Source organism: Papio anubis, chromosome 9, assembly GCF_008728515.1.
Source record: "Papio anubis isolate 15944 chromosome 9, Panubis1.0, whole genome shotgun sequence".
In the NCBI taxonomy this organism is placed as follows: domain Eukaryota; kingdom Metazoa; phylum Chordata; class Mammalia; order Primates; family Cercopithecidae; genus Papio; species Papio anubis.
Genome location: NC_044984.1, coordinates 47,102,168 through 47,119,050, shown reverse-complemented (window position 1 = coordinate 47,119,050; position 16,883 = coordinate 47,102,168). Strand labels below are relative to the sequence as shown.

The 16,883-nt window shown below is 47.0% G+C and overlaps 1 protein-coding gene across 1 annotated transcript; it reads right to left on the bottom strand.

The window, feature by feature from the left end:
• Positions 1-25: 25 nt before the first annotated feature.
• Positions 26-15,803, bottom strand: LOC100999857 (keratin, type II cuticular Hb5-like). Its single transcript, XM_021922382.2, is given in 8 exon segments — positions 26-2,082; positions 3,682-3,807; positions 4,028-4,192; positions 4,838-4,933; positions 5,982-6,042; positions 7,772-7,980; positions 10,581-10,762; positions 10,765-15,803. Coding segments are annotated over 8 exon segments (1,302 nt in total). The 5' UTR covers positions 11,003-15,803; the 3' UTR covers positions 26-1,857.
• Positions 15,804-16,883: the final 1,080 nt, after the last annotated feature.

Genomic DNA, 16,883 nt, shown 5'->3' with positions numbered 1-16,883 from the left:
CGGGAGGAGGAGGCTGCAGTGAGCCAAGATTGCACCACTGCACTCCAGCCTGGGCGACAGAGTGAGACTCTGTCTCAAGAAATATGTCTGTATCATTTATGATGAGACATTTATGCCACTGCAGTGAGCTTTTTATAAACACTCCCTCCTCCCTCACACCTCTGCACTTTCTGTTCTGTCTCCCTTTTTGTAGCTTCCCACTTCAAACCTTTTTCCCCAGGAAAGCTCTAGCCTGCCTCATTCTGCCCAGCTCAAAACACTTCTTCACTCATCTTTTGAGTGAGGATGTATGCATCTGGCTCAGTTTCCTGCCACTCAGTCTGGCATTGCCACAGCCTTAGGACTGTGCCCTTTCAAGGAACCCACAGTGCCCGTGGTGCTGCCTGTCGAACCACAATGCTGGCGACAGCTATCTCTGAGTTGAGTGGCTCTGGATGCTTTTGTTTTCTTATTTTCTGTGTTAGCAGCAATGAGCATTACTTAATGTAATTAAATTAAGTGTTTTAAATGCCAAGAGGAGGCAGTCTCTTAAAAGGTCAATGGCCACAGTACACATAGCACAATATGCTAAATCAACTTTAAAATCACATGCATTGGGGATGTGTGCTAATAATTCTGATATATTAATCCATTCATTATTAGTATCATAATGAAAATCAGTGCAAGTGCCAGCTGCTCACTGAATGCTAGTGAGTGGGTTGGGGCCTTAAGTGTCCTAATGTAGAGAGAACTCCTGTGACTTCACCCAGAGCCCCGAGGAAGCTGACAGAAAAGTGTGTGTGCTTGAGTCAAGCATGGAGTGAGTCCAGCAGTGTGGCCAGGCTGCCCTCAGTGTCGCTTCACGGAAGGTTTCTCCGACCAGGCCTATGAGTTCCCTCTCCACGGGGGCAGCCTGGCCTGACCATCATCTCTTGACAATCACCTCCTCCCACTGGGGCTTGCTATGTTCCATTAAAACTCACTTAATCCTGCAACAGCCTTACGAGGTGGATTTTGTGATTATCTCTGTTTTACAGCTGAAGACACTGAGGTATACAGAGGTCACATACTAATAAGTGGTAGAACTGGGATTTGAACCCAGGGTGAGCTCATGGCCTGTGCTCTCCACCTCTGTACTCTACTACCCAGTCTATCCTCCCCGCCCTGAAGGGACCCAGCTAGAAGCTCTAATGATGTGGCCTTCCCAAGTCCAGAGGCCCACGCAACCATCCCAGGTGTAAATACACATCACTCTGCCCTACACTGGCTTCACCTGCCCTCAACTCTTGGCTCAAATTAGCACAGATTCTCCTCAGCTGTTGAGAAGGCAGCCTCCTTCTTGGACAGCTTCCCTGGGCCACTAACCCCAGGCCCTGGAGGACTGATGTATGTCTGTCTTGTCTTCCTTTGCAAGGACAGAACTTGTGCTGCTCATTTCTATTCTCTGGTCCTGAACACCAGGCTATCTAGGCTGATAGGATTCTTTTCACATTCCAAATCAAATGGCCTTTAACTAATTTTCTGAATGATTCCAGCTTTAAGAACCCAGGGAAGCCGATTACAGAAACATCCTTTCAGCCAAGAGGGTAAAGTAGTGGCCTTGGAATGAGCTTCAGGTTCCAGCCCGGCGGGCCGTGCAGGAGGGAGAAGAGCATCGGTGGCCAGCCCGGAGACCGGTACATTTTAGCTGAGCCATTAACTGGCTGTGCTCTTAGGCAAGCCCCTTCCCCTCTCTGGTGTCAGTTTCCCTATCTGCAAAGTGGGGACATGGTTGGAGTCCATGATTTCTAGAGTCTTTCCCAGTTTGAACATTCTCTTCCTGGAGGATTTCAGTCCAGCTCTGAGTAGGGACGTGAAGGGACCCTGGAGCCCCTGTCCTCACAGGATCCCCTCGCCCTCCAGCAGTTTGCAATAAGTGGCGATCTCCATGTCCAGGCCCAGCTTGGAGTTCATCACCTCCTGGTACTCCTTGAGCAGGAAGGCCATGTCCCGCTTGGCCTTCTGCAGGGTGCCCTCCAGCTCAGCCAGCTTGCAGCGGGCATTGCTGAGGGCTGCCTCACCCTGCTGCTCAGACTGGGCCACCGTGGCCTCCAGCTTGCAGTGCTGTGGGAATGGACAGAAGGGAAGGAGTTTGATAAGGGTGCAGGTTGTGGGGACTCTGATGGGTCTCAAGTGGCCTTGGTCATCCTATTTTATCTCCATTCAAAATGGTTAACTTTTGAACTTAATACTGTTTAAAAGAAATACATCAATGGAAAATTAACTAGGCAGCGACATGGCCCATCTGGATTTTTTTTTCCTTCATTTTTGTCCACTGTATCATAAAACTGACTTGAGTTTGGCAGGTGAGCCATTAGAGGGAGGAAATGTTAGCACTGAAATAGGAATGATCATTATTAGTGATATTACCTTATACTTGTATATACCGTTGTTCATTTACAAGGTACTTTCATAGATGTTATCTTATTTGACCTTCAAAGTTAATCTGCAAGCTTGCCACAACAGACATTATTATTCCCATTATGCAAATGAAGAAAATAAGACTCCAAAAGGCTGTGACTTGCCCTAAGCTATGCAATTAATTAGCGCCAAGCTCAGGTATTCAAAGGCCACTGTGCAGGGTCTCACTCTTTGGCCTGCTGAGATCATCTTGCTGAAAGAAGCTCCCATGTGCAACAACTCCCAACACGCTAACTACAGCCCCTCCCTTCACCCCACTTAAGAAAGCATATCAGAATCAAATGAACAAAATCATTATTATTACGGGGACAACTTCGAATCTTCTCTAATTTCACATCTTAAAAAAAAACCATTCGCATATTTCACTACTCAGCTCTTAACCACAACAAATTACTAGTGATACATCCTGCGCAGTGATGAAGAACAGCAACTTAGAAGGGAGAAGACAGAGACTGAGCCAGCCATGCGTGGGAGCTCAGTGTTATGCTGGAGGTAGTATTACAAATCACTGGTGAAAGGATGGATTACATAATCTATTTTCTTACAATATGTAGAAAAGTTAATTTAGAACCCTACTCACTGTGTATACAAAAAAATAAAATAAAGTTCAGATGGATCACAGACCTAAATGCCAGAGGTAAGACTATAAAACTAATACGGGGGAGAAATTTAAGAGACTACCTCTATTACCTCAAAACCTTCTAAGTCTAAACCATTAAAGGAAGAACTTAAAATGGATTTGGGCACATCCAGGTTAAAGATTTGGGTTCAACAAAGGACAAACAGACAAGTGATAGACTGAGGGAAAGTTAATTGCAACATGTGTACTGACAAAGGCTTACAATCCAGATAGAATGGACAAAGGAATACTGCAAATCACCAAGAAAAAAGAAGGGAGCACAATAGAAAAATGGGCAGATATATGAGTAGACAGTTCTTAGAAGGGGAATACAAATAACTAGTAAGTGATAGAAAGATTTCCTATCACTGGTTAACCAAAGAAATGAAAATTAGAATAACAATTAGGTGCCAGTTTACACCTATCAGATCCACAAGAATTTGGAAGTTTGGTAATAGCAGGTGTTAGAACGGAGCCCTTGCATGCTGATGATAGTAGTGTACTCTGGCACAGTTCAAATACATGCCTCTCCAAAGATGACAGCAGTCCTTGAAGATAGGAGGGAAGCAGGAACCAGACAAGAAGCAGTAGGTATATGGAGTGGGGTCTCGGCATCCCCCAACCTGCTGCTTGGCGTTCTCCACCTCTGCCGTCAGCCTCTGGATCACGCGGTTCAGCTCGTTGAGCTCATCCTTGGTTCTGCGGAGGTTCTCACCCTGCTGGGTGACTGTGGCCTTCACCTCCTCGCACTGTGGGTTGAGAGGCAAACAGCAGAAACAATGGCTAGAGGCTGCTGTTCCCGACCCAATCAGCCAGCCTGCTGTTCCGCAACTCTCCTGCCTTCTGGCCCTGCTCTACCCGGGACCTCAGTGGCAGCCCCTCTAGAGTGCAGGAGTGTGTTTCCCAGAGAAACTCGAGGCTCACAGCTATCCTCCTGTCTCAGTGGGGCAGTCCTGCCCTCCAGACTACCTTGGTTTGGTACCAGGTCTCGGCCTCCGCCCGGCTGCGACTGGCAATATCATCATACTGAGCCTTGATCTCGGCCACAACCAAGTCCATGCTGAGCTCCCGGCTGTTGTCCATCTTCACCACCACAGACGTGTCAGAGATTTGTGATTGAAGGAGGTGGATTTCCTGTAGGAGACAGCAACCAGTGCCCTCAACTCCAAATCCCCTTCTGATCCTATCTCCTCAGGAAATTTAAAAAAAAAAAAAAAAAAGTCCCAACTCTGAAATTAGAAAACTACCAGCAAGTCAGGAAAATTTTAAAACTGTAGTTCTAAGAGTAGAAGGCTGGAATTGGGACCGTGGCCTCGAAGCAATGTAACGTGGAATTCTACTAATACAGGAATCAACAGGGCTGGATTTACGTGCATGCCGCCACCCTGGGCCACCCCGCCTTGGGGCCTGAATAATCCAGATCAGCTGTAGCTCTGTGCGCAAATCTAATCAGCCAGATCGTGGCCAGAGGTAGAGGCCTGGATTATCTGCTTGGGTTTTTACACTACCTGAATTAACAAATTAAGTGTCAGAGCTCCACTTCACGACGTGGAAATTAACCACATTTTTTCAAATCATCTTAAAGGAAGGGCATCACCCACTTCCACCCAAACAAGATAAAAATCCCCTCTGGTCACAGAAGGAAAAATATCCGAGCCTAGGAAAGTCAAGAATGTACAGTTTTCCCTAGAACCTAGGAACCTGAACAGGCCACACTCAAAGGAAATCCTCCCCTGCCACCTCTCTCACTTGCTCTTCCAGAGATGGGGAGAGATTTACCTCCTCGTAGAGGGACTGCAGGAAGACTGGCTCCTCCCTCAGCGGCTCCACGTTGGCCTCCAGGTCCACCTTGTGCAGACAGGCGCAGTCTACATCCTGGTGGAGACAGACATGAGAGGATAGGAAGTGACCTTTGTCCCCCTTGCTGTAGCCCTGAGCCTTGGCACTCCTCAGTGGGCCCTGAGACCACCTCCTGGCCCACCTCTCTGCCTCTGGCCTGCCCCTGCCCAGCCACCCTGCACTTACAAGTCTAACCTAGACTTCTCATCTTCACCTTCAAGGACCCCCTAGAAGGGACAGATCCTTTGTTATCTGCCAATGACATTACCTCCCATTGCATAAAAGAGACCACCTGTGGAAACGAAGTGGAAAGAGGTCTGACCCCTTCCAGAGCTGAGGACCTTGCTAAAGAAGGAAGCCTGATGCCACGGCCCAGAACGTCAGGCTGCTGCCTCCCAGCCAGACTGACCCACAGAGCACAAGCCTGTGACAATCACAGAGCCTCTCTGTAGATTGTCCTCAGAGCCCAGGTCAGGAAACACCCAGCACTCAAATAGCTGAGTCTCCTGCCTGGGACCAAGGCCAAGCCTTTATTGGCAGATCTGTCACCAGCCCCCTCTCCACTCTGTGATATTTACAAATAAGGAGGCTGGCAAGCAAGCAATTGCTTGTTAAAGAACATTCACATGCACTTTCACTCAGCAACATGAAACAAAAGGGAAATCATTCACAGTTTTATTTCTCTGGGCTTTTCCATCATCACCAATTGTGCTGAATGACGGCCACACTTTTAAATCATTAACAAGCTGAGAACCAACCCCTAGTCTGGGATAACAGGGGGAGGCAATGCCCGCAAGAGAGCAACACAGAATTAAAATTAAACATTGCAGCCAATCCGGTAGTTAAAAAAAGCCAAGCAGGAGCGTGGTGAAGTTTTCTTTTTATGAAGCTGCCATTGGTACCGTCTGGGTTCCTGCATGGGCTCCACGATGGCTTCTGCGGCCAAACTAACCCACCTTCTTGTGCCAGGGGCTCCAGTGCCTTACCACCAACAATTGGGCTGATGGGAACCTGACAGGGCCCACAGCATCAGAGCATCCAGTGTCCAGGATTTAATTCTTCCCATGTGAGAACAGTCACTCACCTTCTTCAGCATCATGAACTCGTTCTCAGCTGTGGCCCTGAGGACCAGCTCTTCTTCATACCTGGGGAGAGACAAGCCAGGTGGAAAGGCCCCTGGGACTGAGGACCTGGCCAGGCCAGAGCCCAGGTGTGCCAAACTCCCTGGTTTTCTCCTTTCTCTGTGCCTTTGCAGAAGAGGCTTGGCCTCTCTGGACTTCTACTTCCTAGCCACAAAGAACCCATTGGAAGGACACTGGACTTTAAGTCCAGGTCCCTGGTATCTGGTCCCAGCCTAACTGAAGTTGCTGCAAAACCCGAGGCAAGTCATTTAATCTCTTTGTATCTTGGTCTAAATCACCTGAGGTGCAGTGAGGCACTCAGTAAACATTTGTGGAATTATTTAAAACAGACCGATGTTCCATAGAGCCTTTAAATTCTACACTGTACAAAACACAGAGCTCTATGAAGCCACCCGCATGAGGTTTTATTCCCTCTGCCCCAATATCCAAGGACTTGAATTCCTAGAAGCAACTTCTTGTTCAAGCCATTCCCCCACCCTCCTCCACCAGCCCAGCCCTCTTTCTCTTGCCTGTGAGACTATAGCCCCGGAGCAGCCCTGCCCCCACAAGGAAGACCAGAGTTCCCAGAGCATGATTTTCATAACTTTTTTTTTTTTTTTTGAAACGGAGTTTCACTCTTGTTGCCCAGGCTGGAGTGCAATGGCGCAATCTCAGCTCACTGCAACCACTAACTCCCAGGTTCAAGCAATTCTCCTGCCTCAGCCTCCCAAGTAGCTGGGATTACAGGCGTCCACCACCACACCCAGCTAAATTTTTTTTGGATTATTAGTAGAGACAGGGTTTCATCACGTTGGCCGGGCTGGTCTTGAACTCCTGACCTCAGGTGATCCACCTACCTCGGCCTTCCAAAGTGCTGGGATTACAGGCGTGAGCCACTGCACCCAGCCTGTTCTCATAACTTTTGAATTACATGGTCATTTCGGGCTACAGTAAGCACTCAGCTCTATAATTACCAGCCTGCACTCCACCAGAGTGGGAGACAGACTTTGATGCCTGCACACTGAGGACTGTGTCTACATTTGCTTCACCCCAAAGGACGTGAGGACCCACTGCTGGGTCCAGCCAGATGGTAAAACCTGAACTTTCAAGAATCCCAAGGAGGGTTAGAATTACCAGGATTGATTGAGGTCAAAATCACCCTTCACTCTGTCTGTATCTACAAGGTAAGTACAGTGATCCAGTGAGTTTAGACTAGGTAATGGACAAGCCAAACAACTCAGGAAAACCCAGATTTATATTGGTATTTGAATTGTGGAGCCTTGCAGAACAAGAACCTGATGGTTTATCTGCAGAATAAATAAAGGAAGAGTCCAAGTTCATCAGATACTTGGAATGGCTTCAGCCAGTTCATTTTCAGATATCTCTCCAGAGCCTTTCACTTTTCCCCCGTCCTGGCTCTGACTGCTCCGGGCTCCTCCTCTCCAGCCCTGCTGGCCTTGCTCCTCCTGTTTCATTTGTTCCTGTCTCTTCATCTGCATCAGTCTGTGCCCTGATGTGTGTCCCATCCCTCCCAGACTGGGAACTCTTCCCTATAAATATTTTCCCAGCCCCCAGCACAGGGCTGCAAGAGCTAGCAGCTGACATGAGACAAAGCAGATGGGTAAAGCAGAAGTGTCTGATAGCTCGTCAGGACAACCCTGGCCTTCAGCAATCTTGGCTTTTGGAGGAGTTATGTGGTCTCAGCTAAGACCGACTCCACCGCCTAGAACCATCCCAGCCCTGTCATGCTCACTTCTTCTTGCAGCCCTCCAGAGCCTCCTGTGTGCAGTTCAGCTCTGAGGCCAGCCTGCCGCTGTCAGCCTCCACGCACTCGGCCTCCCGCTGCAGAGTCGCAATGTAGCCCTGGAACAGGGGCTCCAGGTTGCTCTCGCAGCACTCGCAGTTCTAGTAGAACTGCAGCTTGGTCTCCAGCAGTTTGTTCTGCTGCTCCAGGAAGCGCACCTGCCATTCAGGAAGGAGGAAAGAGACTAAGGGGGAAGCCTGAGGGTAGGGTTTGCCTGGTCCCCCAGAGCCCTTTCTGCCCTTGAGGATGGCCCCTGCCCTGCAGCAGCCTGTGACCTTCCCCAGGAGGCCAAATTATTGGCCAAGTCTGAAAGTGCAGGTCACAAGTAGTCCCCAAGTTACTTCCCTCCACCCATCCGCCCTCCCAGAAAGAGCACACTATTTATAAACATTCATTTATTCTACACAGAATGAAATTAACATCTGATCCTGCAGAAATATTTCATACTATGCATAGTAGGCAAATAATGTTCCCCCCCAAAGGTGCCTGCACTGAAGGATCTGAAATATGAGAAGGACTCAACTCGCTATTACTGGCTTTGAAGATGGAGGAAGAGGGGGCCACAAGCCAAAGAATGTGGACAGCCTCTGGAAACTGAGAACAACCTCCAGCAGCCAGCCAGCAAGAGAACAGGGACCTCAATCCTGCAACCACAAGGATCTCAATTCTGCCAAAAACCTAAATATCCCTGGAAAAAGATACTTCCCTGGGGCCTCCAAAAAGAAATGCAGCCCTGCTGACACCTTAACATCAGCCTTTGAGGTAGTAAATTTGTGTTGTTTTAAGCTGCTACGTTTATGGGCATTTGTACAACAGCAATTTTAAAATGTACACACCATGACTCTTCCTTACTCTGATGCTGGGGCACTGAAGCCCAGGATGGGGGATCCCAGGCCAGGAATTAGGAGACCTCTCACTCTAACTCTGCTACCAACCAGACCACTTCGCCTCATTCTCACTGAATTTCATTGTAAAACAAGACAGGAGAAATACATTAGCAGTGATACACTGGAAGCTGCAGGCCCTATCAGGCCCACAGGTATGTTTTACTTGGCTTGCACACTGTTTTATAGAGACCTGATTAGTTGCCAACATTTAATAACTGAGTGGTTTCAAGTAAGAATCTGGATCTCTCTGACCCTTTTGACATACCAGAAGTTCTGGCAAGGCTAGGTAGGCCTGTGGCTGGAGTGAGCAGCAGCTACTGCCCTTCTAGGTGGGCACACCTCTCATGTTTAGCATCATTCATGTGACCGCCCCCATTGAAGTTTGCAGTTACCAGACCTAAAGCAGGTGATTTCTTCTCCAACACCAACCTTTTGGGAGTACAAGCCTGGTACAAACCCTCAACTGTCTGACTGTCCATGCTTGTGGGACAAGGAACCAAAATTCTGATTATCCAAAAGGCATCTGCCTTGGGTTTTAACATGCAGACCCAGGTCATGGGACAGCCCTCTGGCAGGATTAAACCCACCATATCAATGCACTTTGTAGTCTGGAGCACAATGCAGTTTGGAACCTGCGGGAAGAAGGCTGAAGGGAAGAGGGTGGCCATCAGCAACACCAAGGGAGGGGAAAGCCAACCTGGTGCAGTGGTATAAGTTCCTCTCTCCAGACCCAGAACTGACGCCTCTCAATAGAGAGAGCAGCATTCGTGGGTTATGCCCAAAAGGCCACATGCAGAGACCCCTTTGAGCCTGCATTCTCAGGGCACTCCCTGTGCTTTTGAGCAAATTAGGAAAAGATGCCTCCAGCCCCTTGCCAGGGCGCACGGTTCTGCCAGCAAAGCCTGGGCTGGATTCCAACCTCCCCTGCTCTTGCTAGGTTTCCTTGTGCAATGAATAACCTGCCTAACTCTATGGTCAGCTTCGTTGTGCCGATGGAAGGGAAGAGTAATCTGGACAGCCAGCGGTATGTTAACAATGGACGCCCAGCACCTCTGTGTGCAGATATGCCCTTTTCTGATGTAGCATTGATCTGAGAGCAGAACTTCCAACCACCATCGCCCTGGTTTGTGCCTTCTTATGCAGTCCCAGGATGTAGATATGCACACCATTCAGCCCTGGAAGATGAGCTTCTCCTCCTTTAAACTTTGGTGGCTGCCCTCCCCCAAAGACTGTGAGCTCCTCGGGAGGGCATCATTAGGTTAAAGGAAACCAGAGCTATACACTCAACCAGGAGGACTCCGAAACTGCAGCATCAGAAAAGTGCAATTCAACAGCCTCTCTCCGGACCATGCTTTAAGTTTCTCACTCACTGCCTTTAATCTATCCATGTGCTTCAGGGTATAAAGTGCCTCGGACAGAAGTTTTAAGGGTTCACAGCCTTCCTATCACGTCCCCTCCAAGGAGGAGCAGGAAAGGATCCTCTCACCCCTCTGCATCCTGGCTCCTGCTCCATGCTAGGGATGGCAGCATCTTCTCTAAGGGAGAGGTGAGACATGCCTAAGCAGAGCTGCCTGCTCTGCCCACACCTTCCTGCTGTGTGCCGGTGATATCAGGAAGATGGACAGTGCACACACATCATGCTTGCTGCTTGCCTGTGAGCGGCAGCAGCAAACCCTCCTGTTCTGTCTGGTAGTTTCAGATTCATTACTGCATTTGACTCACATGGCAACACTTGAAAGACCCTGATTCAGCCATGTTCTCAAGGCCACATGCTAGTCAGTGACAGGAGAGTTTGAACCACCCCATCATCAGGTTCCAAGTCCCTTTCCCCTTCCTAAGCCACAGTCCCAGGAAACAACACATAGACCCACCTTGTCAATGAAGGCAGCAAACTTGTTGTTGAGACACTTGATCTGCTCCTTCTCCTCGTGCCTCACACACTGGGCATTGGGGTCGATCTCTAGGTTGAGGGGTATGAGGAGGCTCTCATTGATGGTGACAAATGTGATGTGGGGCGGGCTGAGCTTACAAAGGCCCGCTGCCGGGTAGCCAACCTGCCTCTGCTGTGTAGGGCCCATCCACAACTCACCGCGATCCGGGGAGACCACACCATACACAGGATCTGACTGCCAAAGCCTCCCAGGCGCCTGTAGCCTAGCCCCCCAGGACTGCCCCCATGATGGGTCGTGGCACTAACACAGCTGCGATCCCCAGGCTTGGACACAATGGCAGAGCGGGAGCTAAAGTTCTTGACCCTGCAGCCAGAGCTGATGTGGTAGGATTGGCTCGCCATGCCTCTGCCCTGCGGGACAGTCCCCTGGTCTGAGGATTGAAGGATGACACGGTCTCACACTGGAGGCCTGTTATCGCTCCCGCCTTTTATTGGGCAGGGGACAGGCCTCCTGACAACATAAAAGGCAGAGAACGTTATTAATGCCATTTATGAGCATGGGAATCTCCCGCTAGGCAGACCATGAGGGAAACTGAAACCTGCCTCTTTTAATAGGCATATCAAAGAGACCCTGCATCCCAACAAACCTGCCCCTGCCATTCCAACCTCACAGGCCTAGACACGTCTATCAAGCCCCTAATTCCCCTCCAACCTGCGAGAGGACCAGGAATCTTCATACCACCAGGCAAGTCAAGGCTTGGGCCAGCACATTCTTGAAACTCCAAGGGTCCTATGTCCCACGAAAGTCCCACCCAGCCCATCCTTTCAGGTTAGGCACTTGTGGGGCAAACCCTTCAAGCCTTTCCCTATGATTGCTGTTAGCTACAATTTGTCTTATAGGGTAGCCTTTGGACCTTGTGTTGCCTCCCCTTGAAGGCAGAAGTCATGTCTATACACCTTTATATCCCCTCTAGCAACTAGTACATACCAGGTGTGTTCAGGAGGGAGTGGCCAATATCTACAGAGCATCTTTATCTAGTCCACAAACACTAACTGACCCTCCACTATGTGTCAGGCCCAGTCACTGGCCTCAGAAGCCGGCCTGGAGCAGGTGCCTTCATTTGGCAGACAAGGTCCCACCAGAACAGGCCCTCAGCTACAGGCTGGGGGAAATAAAGCTAGGTGGACAGTTTGCCTGTGAAGAACCTGACCTCACTGGAGAGACAGGCAGGGAAGAGTCAAAGCCAGAGAAGGAAAGATGACCAGGTAAGGGGCACAGATAGCATGTTCTTAGCCTTCCTAGGAAGGTCACTTATAGCTGGCCAGAGGGTCACAGAGGAGGCAAGACCGAAGCCACGTCCCAGAGGATGGCAACATCTTTAGGGAGAACAGAGGTGGGGGTGCAGAGTCTCCAGGCACAGCATAACCCTAATTCCTAGAGAAATTAAGCAGTGCATGAGATCCTTCACAAAGCAGGGCCCTCGGCCAGGGACTGCCCACCCCTGCCTCCCACCCCATCCTATAGGGCACTTTCTATGTCACACCAAGAACAGGATGGAAATGGGACTTAATGGGGAAAGTGCCTACCTTTTTATACAGCACAGCAGCAGTCTGGAGGCAATTATGGCAAACCGCCTCAGCCCCAGGCCCCTGAGTAGAGCTCTGTGCGTGAAGACAAGAATAAAAAATAATCTTCCGGAACTCTCTCTCAGAGAAACAGGCTTCGGGAAGGGGCACAAGAAAAGAGCCAAACAGCTCAGGAGAGAGTAGGAGTCTTCCTGGTCCCTTTCTCTCACACACGTGCACACGCATACACATCTACATACACACACATGCATGCATGCACACATTCCTCACAAGAGAAAGACACAGAGGACAGAGTCACATGCTAGGAGTAGAGTGTAAGGATGGACACAGAGGGAGCAGCTTCCGGCCCAGCCCCGGGAAGCATCAGTCTGAGATGGGGGCCTTGTTTCTGCATCTGCAGCACAGAGCTCCAAGGGGAACCAAGACAGCAGAGGAGGCCTGGGGAGGCTCCCTATAAATTGAACTCTGTCAAGAAACAACGTCCTCCAGCCATTTGTTCTTTTGGCCATGTGGCTACCTCACCGCTTGCTGGCCACGGAAGGACAATTCCCACACTAACCCTAACCCATGGGGAAGAGTTGAGTGTGCCTGAAGGTGAGAGGGCTTCTCCATGGTGGACACACTAAACAAGGGAAGCAAAACAGAAACTGGAATTCAAAGCTGATGTTCTGGAAGGGCCTGTCTCGTGCTGGTCTCTATTTGTTTCTTTCAGTCAACCAGCATTTACTGAGCACCCACTATATGCCAGCCACCTTTAGATGAGCTGGGAATATACCAGAAAATAAAATAGACAAAAAACACATATTTCTGTGGGTTCACATTACAGTGGGAGAGGTGAATGGTAAACTTAGATAAATAAATTATATGTTAGATGGTGATAAGTGTTACAGAAAGAAGAAAGAAACAGGTTAAGGGGAGTCAGGAGAGCTGGGAGAAGAGTGGGTACAATTTCAACTGTGGTTAGAGTAAGCTCCACTGAGAAGGGGACGTTTGGACAAAGGTTTTAAGGGGGTAAGGGCAAGCCACATGTGCCGAGGAAGGAGCTTGCGCAAAGACCCACAGTGGGAACAAACAGGCCTGGTGTTCCCACCAAGAGCAAGGAGGCTGGTGTGGTTTTTGCAGTGAGAGTGAGGGAGTGAGTATGGGCATGGTCAGAGAGATACAGCGATGAGGGGTCTCCACACAGGTCATGGAAGGCCAGTGAGCTATTGTAAGGACATCTGCTCCCACACAGAGTGCCGTGTAGAGCCTTGGAAGGTTTTGTGCACAGGACTGACATGACCTGACTTGTTTAAATGATCACTCTGACAGCTGCCTGGGAAACAGACTGTAGGCGACATGACAGTGAAAGGAGGGAGAAGGGTCAATCCTAGGAGATGGCAGAGGCTCCTGCCAGGGAAGAGGGCATGAGAATCCCTGGAGGGCATGAGAGGTGGCCAGGTATGGATAGAATTTGAGGAAAGTCAACTAGATTTCTTGACTTACTGGATTTGAGATGTGAGACAAGGGGAAGAGTCAAGAACGACTCCACATTTTCTGGTAGGTTAAAGTCTCTGCAACAAAGATAAGCAGTAGCACAGTGAGACAAGTGCCAAGGCAGGTGCCCCAAATGCTCATCGTGGCTTTGCCAACTTGTGCAGCCTGGCACAAGTCACCTACCCTCTCTGGTCCCCAGTGTTCTCAACTGTACAAGCAAGAGTTGGACCGGCTGACTTTCAACGTTTCCTAAGGAAACCATGTGGTCTCCTTTTTGTTGGAAATCCTTGAGAGTCACCTTGGCATTTGTCCTCTTTTCAGGCTTAGGAATCAAGAGATCACTATCTATCCAAACTCAGAGTCCCCCTCTTCTTCCCTAAGTACCAAGATTTCCTTTTTGTTTTGTTCGTTTGTTTTGTGTGTGCACTTACATTTTTAACCCAGTCTAATTGAGGAATAATTGTCATACAAAAAGCTATACACATTTAATCTGTACAACTTAATGAATTTGGAGATATGTACACACCAGTGAAACAGTCACCATAATCTATGTGAAAGCCTATCCATCATCTCCAAAAGTTTCCTTCTACCCTCTTGATTTATTATTTATTTATTTATTTATTATGTGATAAGAACACTTAACATATGATCTACTCGCTGAGCAAGTTTTTAAGTATACAATACAATGTTTTTAACTATGGGCACTATGCTGTACAGTAGATCTCTTGGACTTATTCACCTTGTATAACCAACACTTTTTAGAGTTATACTGTTCTATTTTGAGCTGATAACTTCAATCACATGCAAAAACTCTTTACTTGTACTCCCTCTCCCCAAAACTTTATGTCAGGATTCACTTCTTTTTATATTGTGTATCCATTAACCAATTTTATGATCATAGGTTATTCCTCATACTTTTGTCTCTTGACTTTTATACTAGAGTTAAAAGTGATTTACATATTACCAATGCAATATATTATTCTGCGTTTGTCTATATATTTATCTTTACCAGTAAGATTTATATTTTTCTATGCTTTCATGTTGCTGTTTCGCATCCTCTTGTTTCACTTTGAAGAACTCCTTTTAGCATTTATAAGGCAGGGCTAGTGGTAACAAACTCCCTCAGCTTTTGTTTGTCTGAGAAAGTATTTATCTTTCCTTTATTTTTAAAAGACAATTTTGCCAAATACAGACCTTTTTGGTTGGTGGCAAAGTAAAAACTTTTGCTTGGAGCAAAGTAAAAACTTTGCACACTTGGAGTATATCATCCCACTCTTTCTAGCTTGCAAAGTTTCTGCTGAGAAATCTGTTACTAGTCTTGGTCAGTGAAGAGGAAAGTTCCCTTGACAGTAATGAGTCATTTTTCTCTTACTACTTTCAAAATTATCTTTTTGTCTTTGACTTTTGACAATTTAATTACAATGTGTCTCAGCGAAGACCTCTCTAGTTTCAACTATTTAGGGTCTTTGGGTTTTATGAAGCTGGATGTCCATTTTCCTCCCCACATTTGGAAAATTTTCAGCCATTATTTCTCTCAATAAATCTTTCATACATATTCTCTTTTCCTTCTAAAACTCCTATGATGCGTATATTGGTTTGCTTATGGTGTCCTGTAAAAATCCCACAGTTTTTGTTACTCTTTTTTTTTCTTTTTCTTTCATTCCTCTGACTCACTAACTTCAAATGACCTGTCTTTGAGCTTGTTGATTCATTCTTCTACTTGATTGGGTAGGTTGGTGAAGCTCTCTACTGAATTTTTCGGTTCAGTGACTGTATTCTTCAGCTCCAGAAACTCTGTTTGGTTCTTTTTTGTGGTTTCTTTTTTTTTTTTTTAACGATTAAGCCGTATTTACAATCATGAATATCAAATCAACATTTAAATTCTCTATGGGAACTTGTCACTTGAAAATGTTTCTATTGTCAAAGAGAATGTGTCAGCAAATCAAAACTTTTTTTTCCAGTATGAAAGCAAAAAAGAAAAAAAGAACCCAAAACAATAAAACAGATTTATTGTTAGTTGAGTAATGCTATCTGGTTATGTGATGAACTGTGAAACGATAAGCAATTCTAAATAACTTTTATTTTATTTTATTTTATTTTTTATTTTTATTTTTTTAAATATTGAACTGGTGAATGTTGTTTTTTTTTCTTTCTTTTTTTTTATTATTATTATACTTCAAGTTCTAGGGTACATGTGCATAACGTGCAGGTTTGTTACATATGTAAACTTGTGCCATGTTGCTGTGCTGCACCCATCAACTCGTCAGCACCCATCAACTCGTCATTTACATCAGATATAACTCTGGCTAGGGCAATCAGGAAAGAGAAAGAAATCAAGGGTATTCAGTTAGGAAAAGAAGAGGTCAAATTGTCCCTCTTTGCAGATGACATGATTGTATATTTAGAAAACCCCATTGTCTCAGCCCAAAATCTCCTTAAGCTGATAAGCAACTTCAGCAAAGTCTCAGGATACAAAATTAATGTGCAAAAATCACAAGCATTCTTATACACCAGTAACAGACAAACAGAGAGCCAAATCAGGAATGAACTTCCATTCACAATTGCTTCAAAGAGAATAAAATACCTAGGAATCCAACTTACAAGGGATGTAAAGGACCTCTTCAAGGAGAACTACAAACCACTGCTCAGTGAAATAAAAGAGGACACAAACAAATGGAAGAACATACCATGCCCATGGATAGGAAGAATCAATATCGTGAAAATGGCCATACTGCCCAAGGTTATTTATAGATTCAATGCCATCCCCATCAAGCTACCAATGAGTTTCTTCACAGAATTGGAAAAAACTGCTTTTTTTGTGGTTTCTATCTCTTTGTCGAACTTCTCATTTTATTCATGTGTTGCTTTCCTAATTTTGCTTAGTTGTCTATCTGTGTTCTCTTGTCATTCACTGAAATTATTTAAAACTATTATTTTGGGCCAGGCATGGTGGCTCATACCTGTAATCCCAGCACTTTGGGAGGCTGAGGCAGATGGGTCACCCGAGGTCAGGATTTCGAGACCAGCCTGACCAACATGATGAAACCCTGTCTCTGCTAAAAATACAAAAATAAGCTGGGTGTGGTCGTGGGCACCTGTAATCCCAGCTACTCAGGAGGCTGAGGCAGGAGAATCACTTGAACCCAGGAGGTGGAGCTTGCAGTGAGCTGAGATTGCACCGTTGCACTCCAGCCTGCGTAATAGAGCAAGACTCCATCTC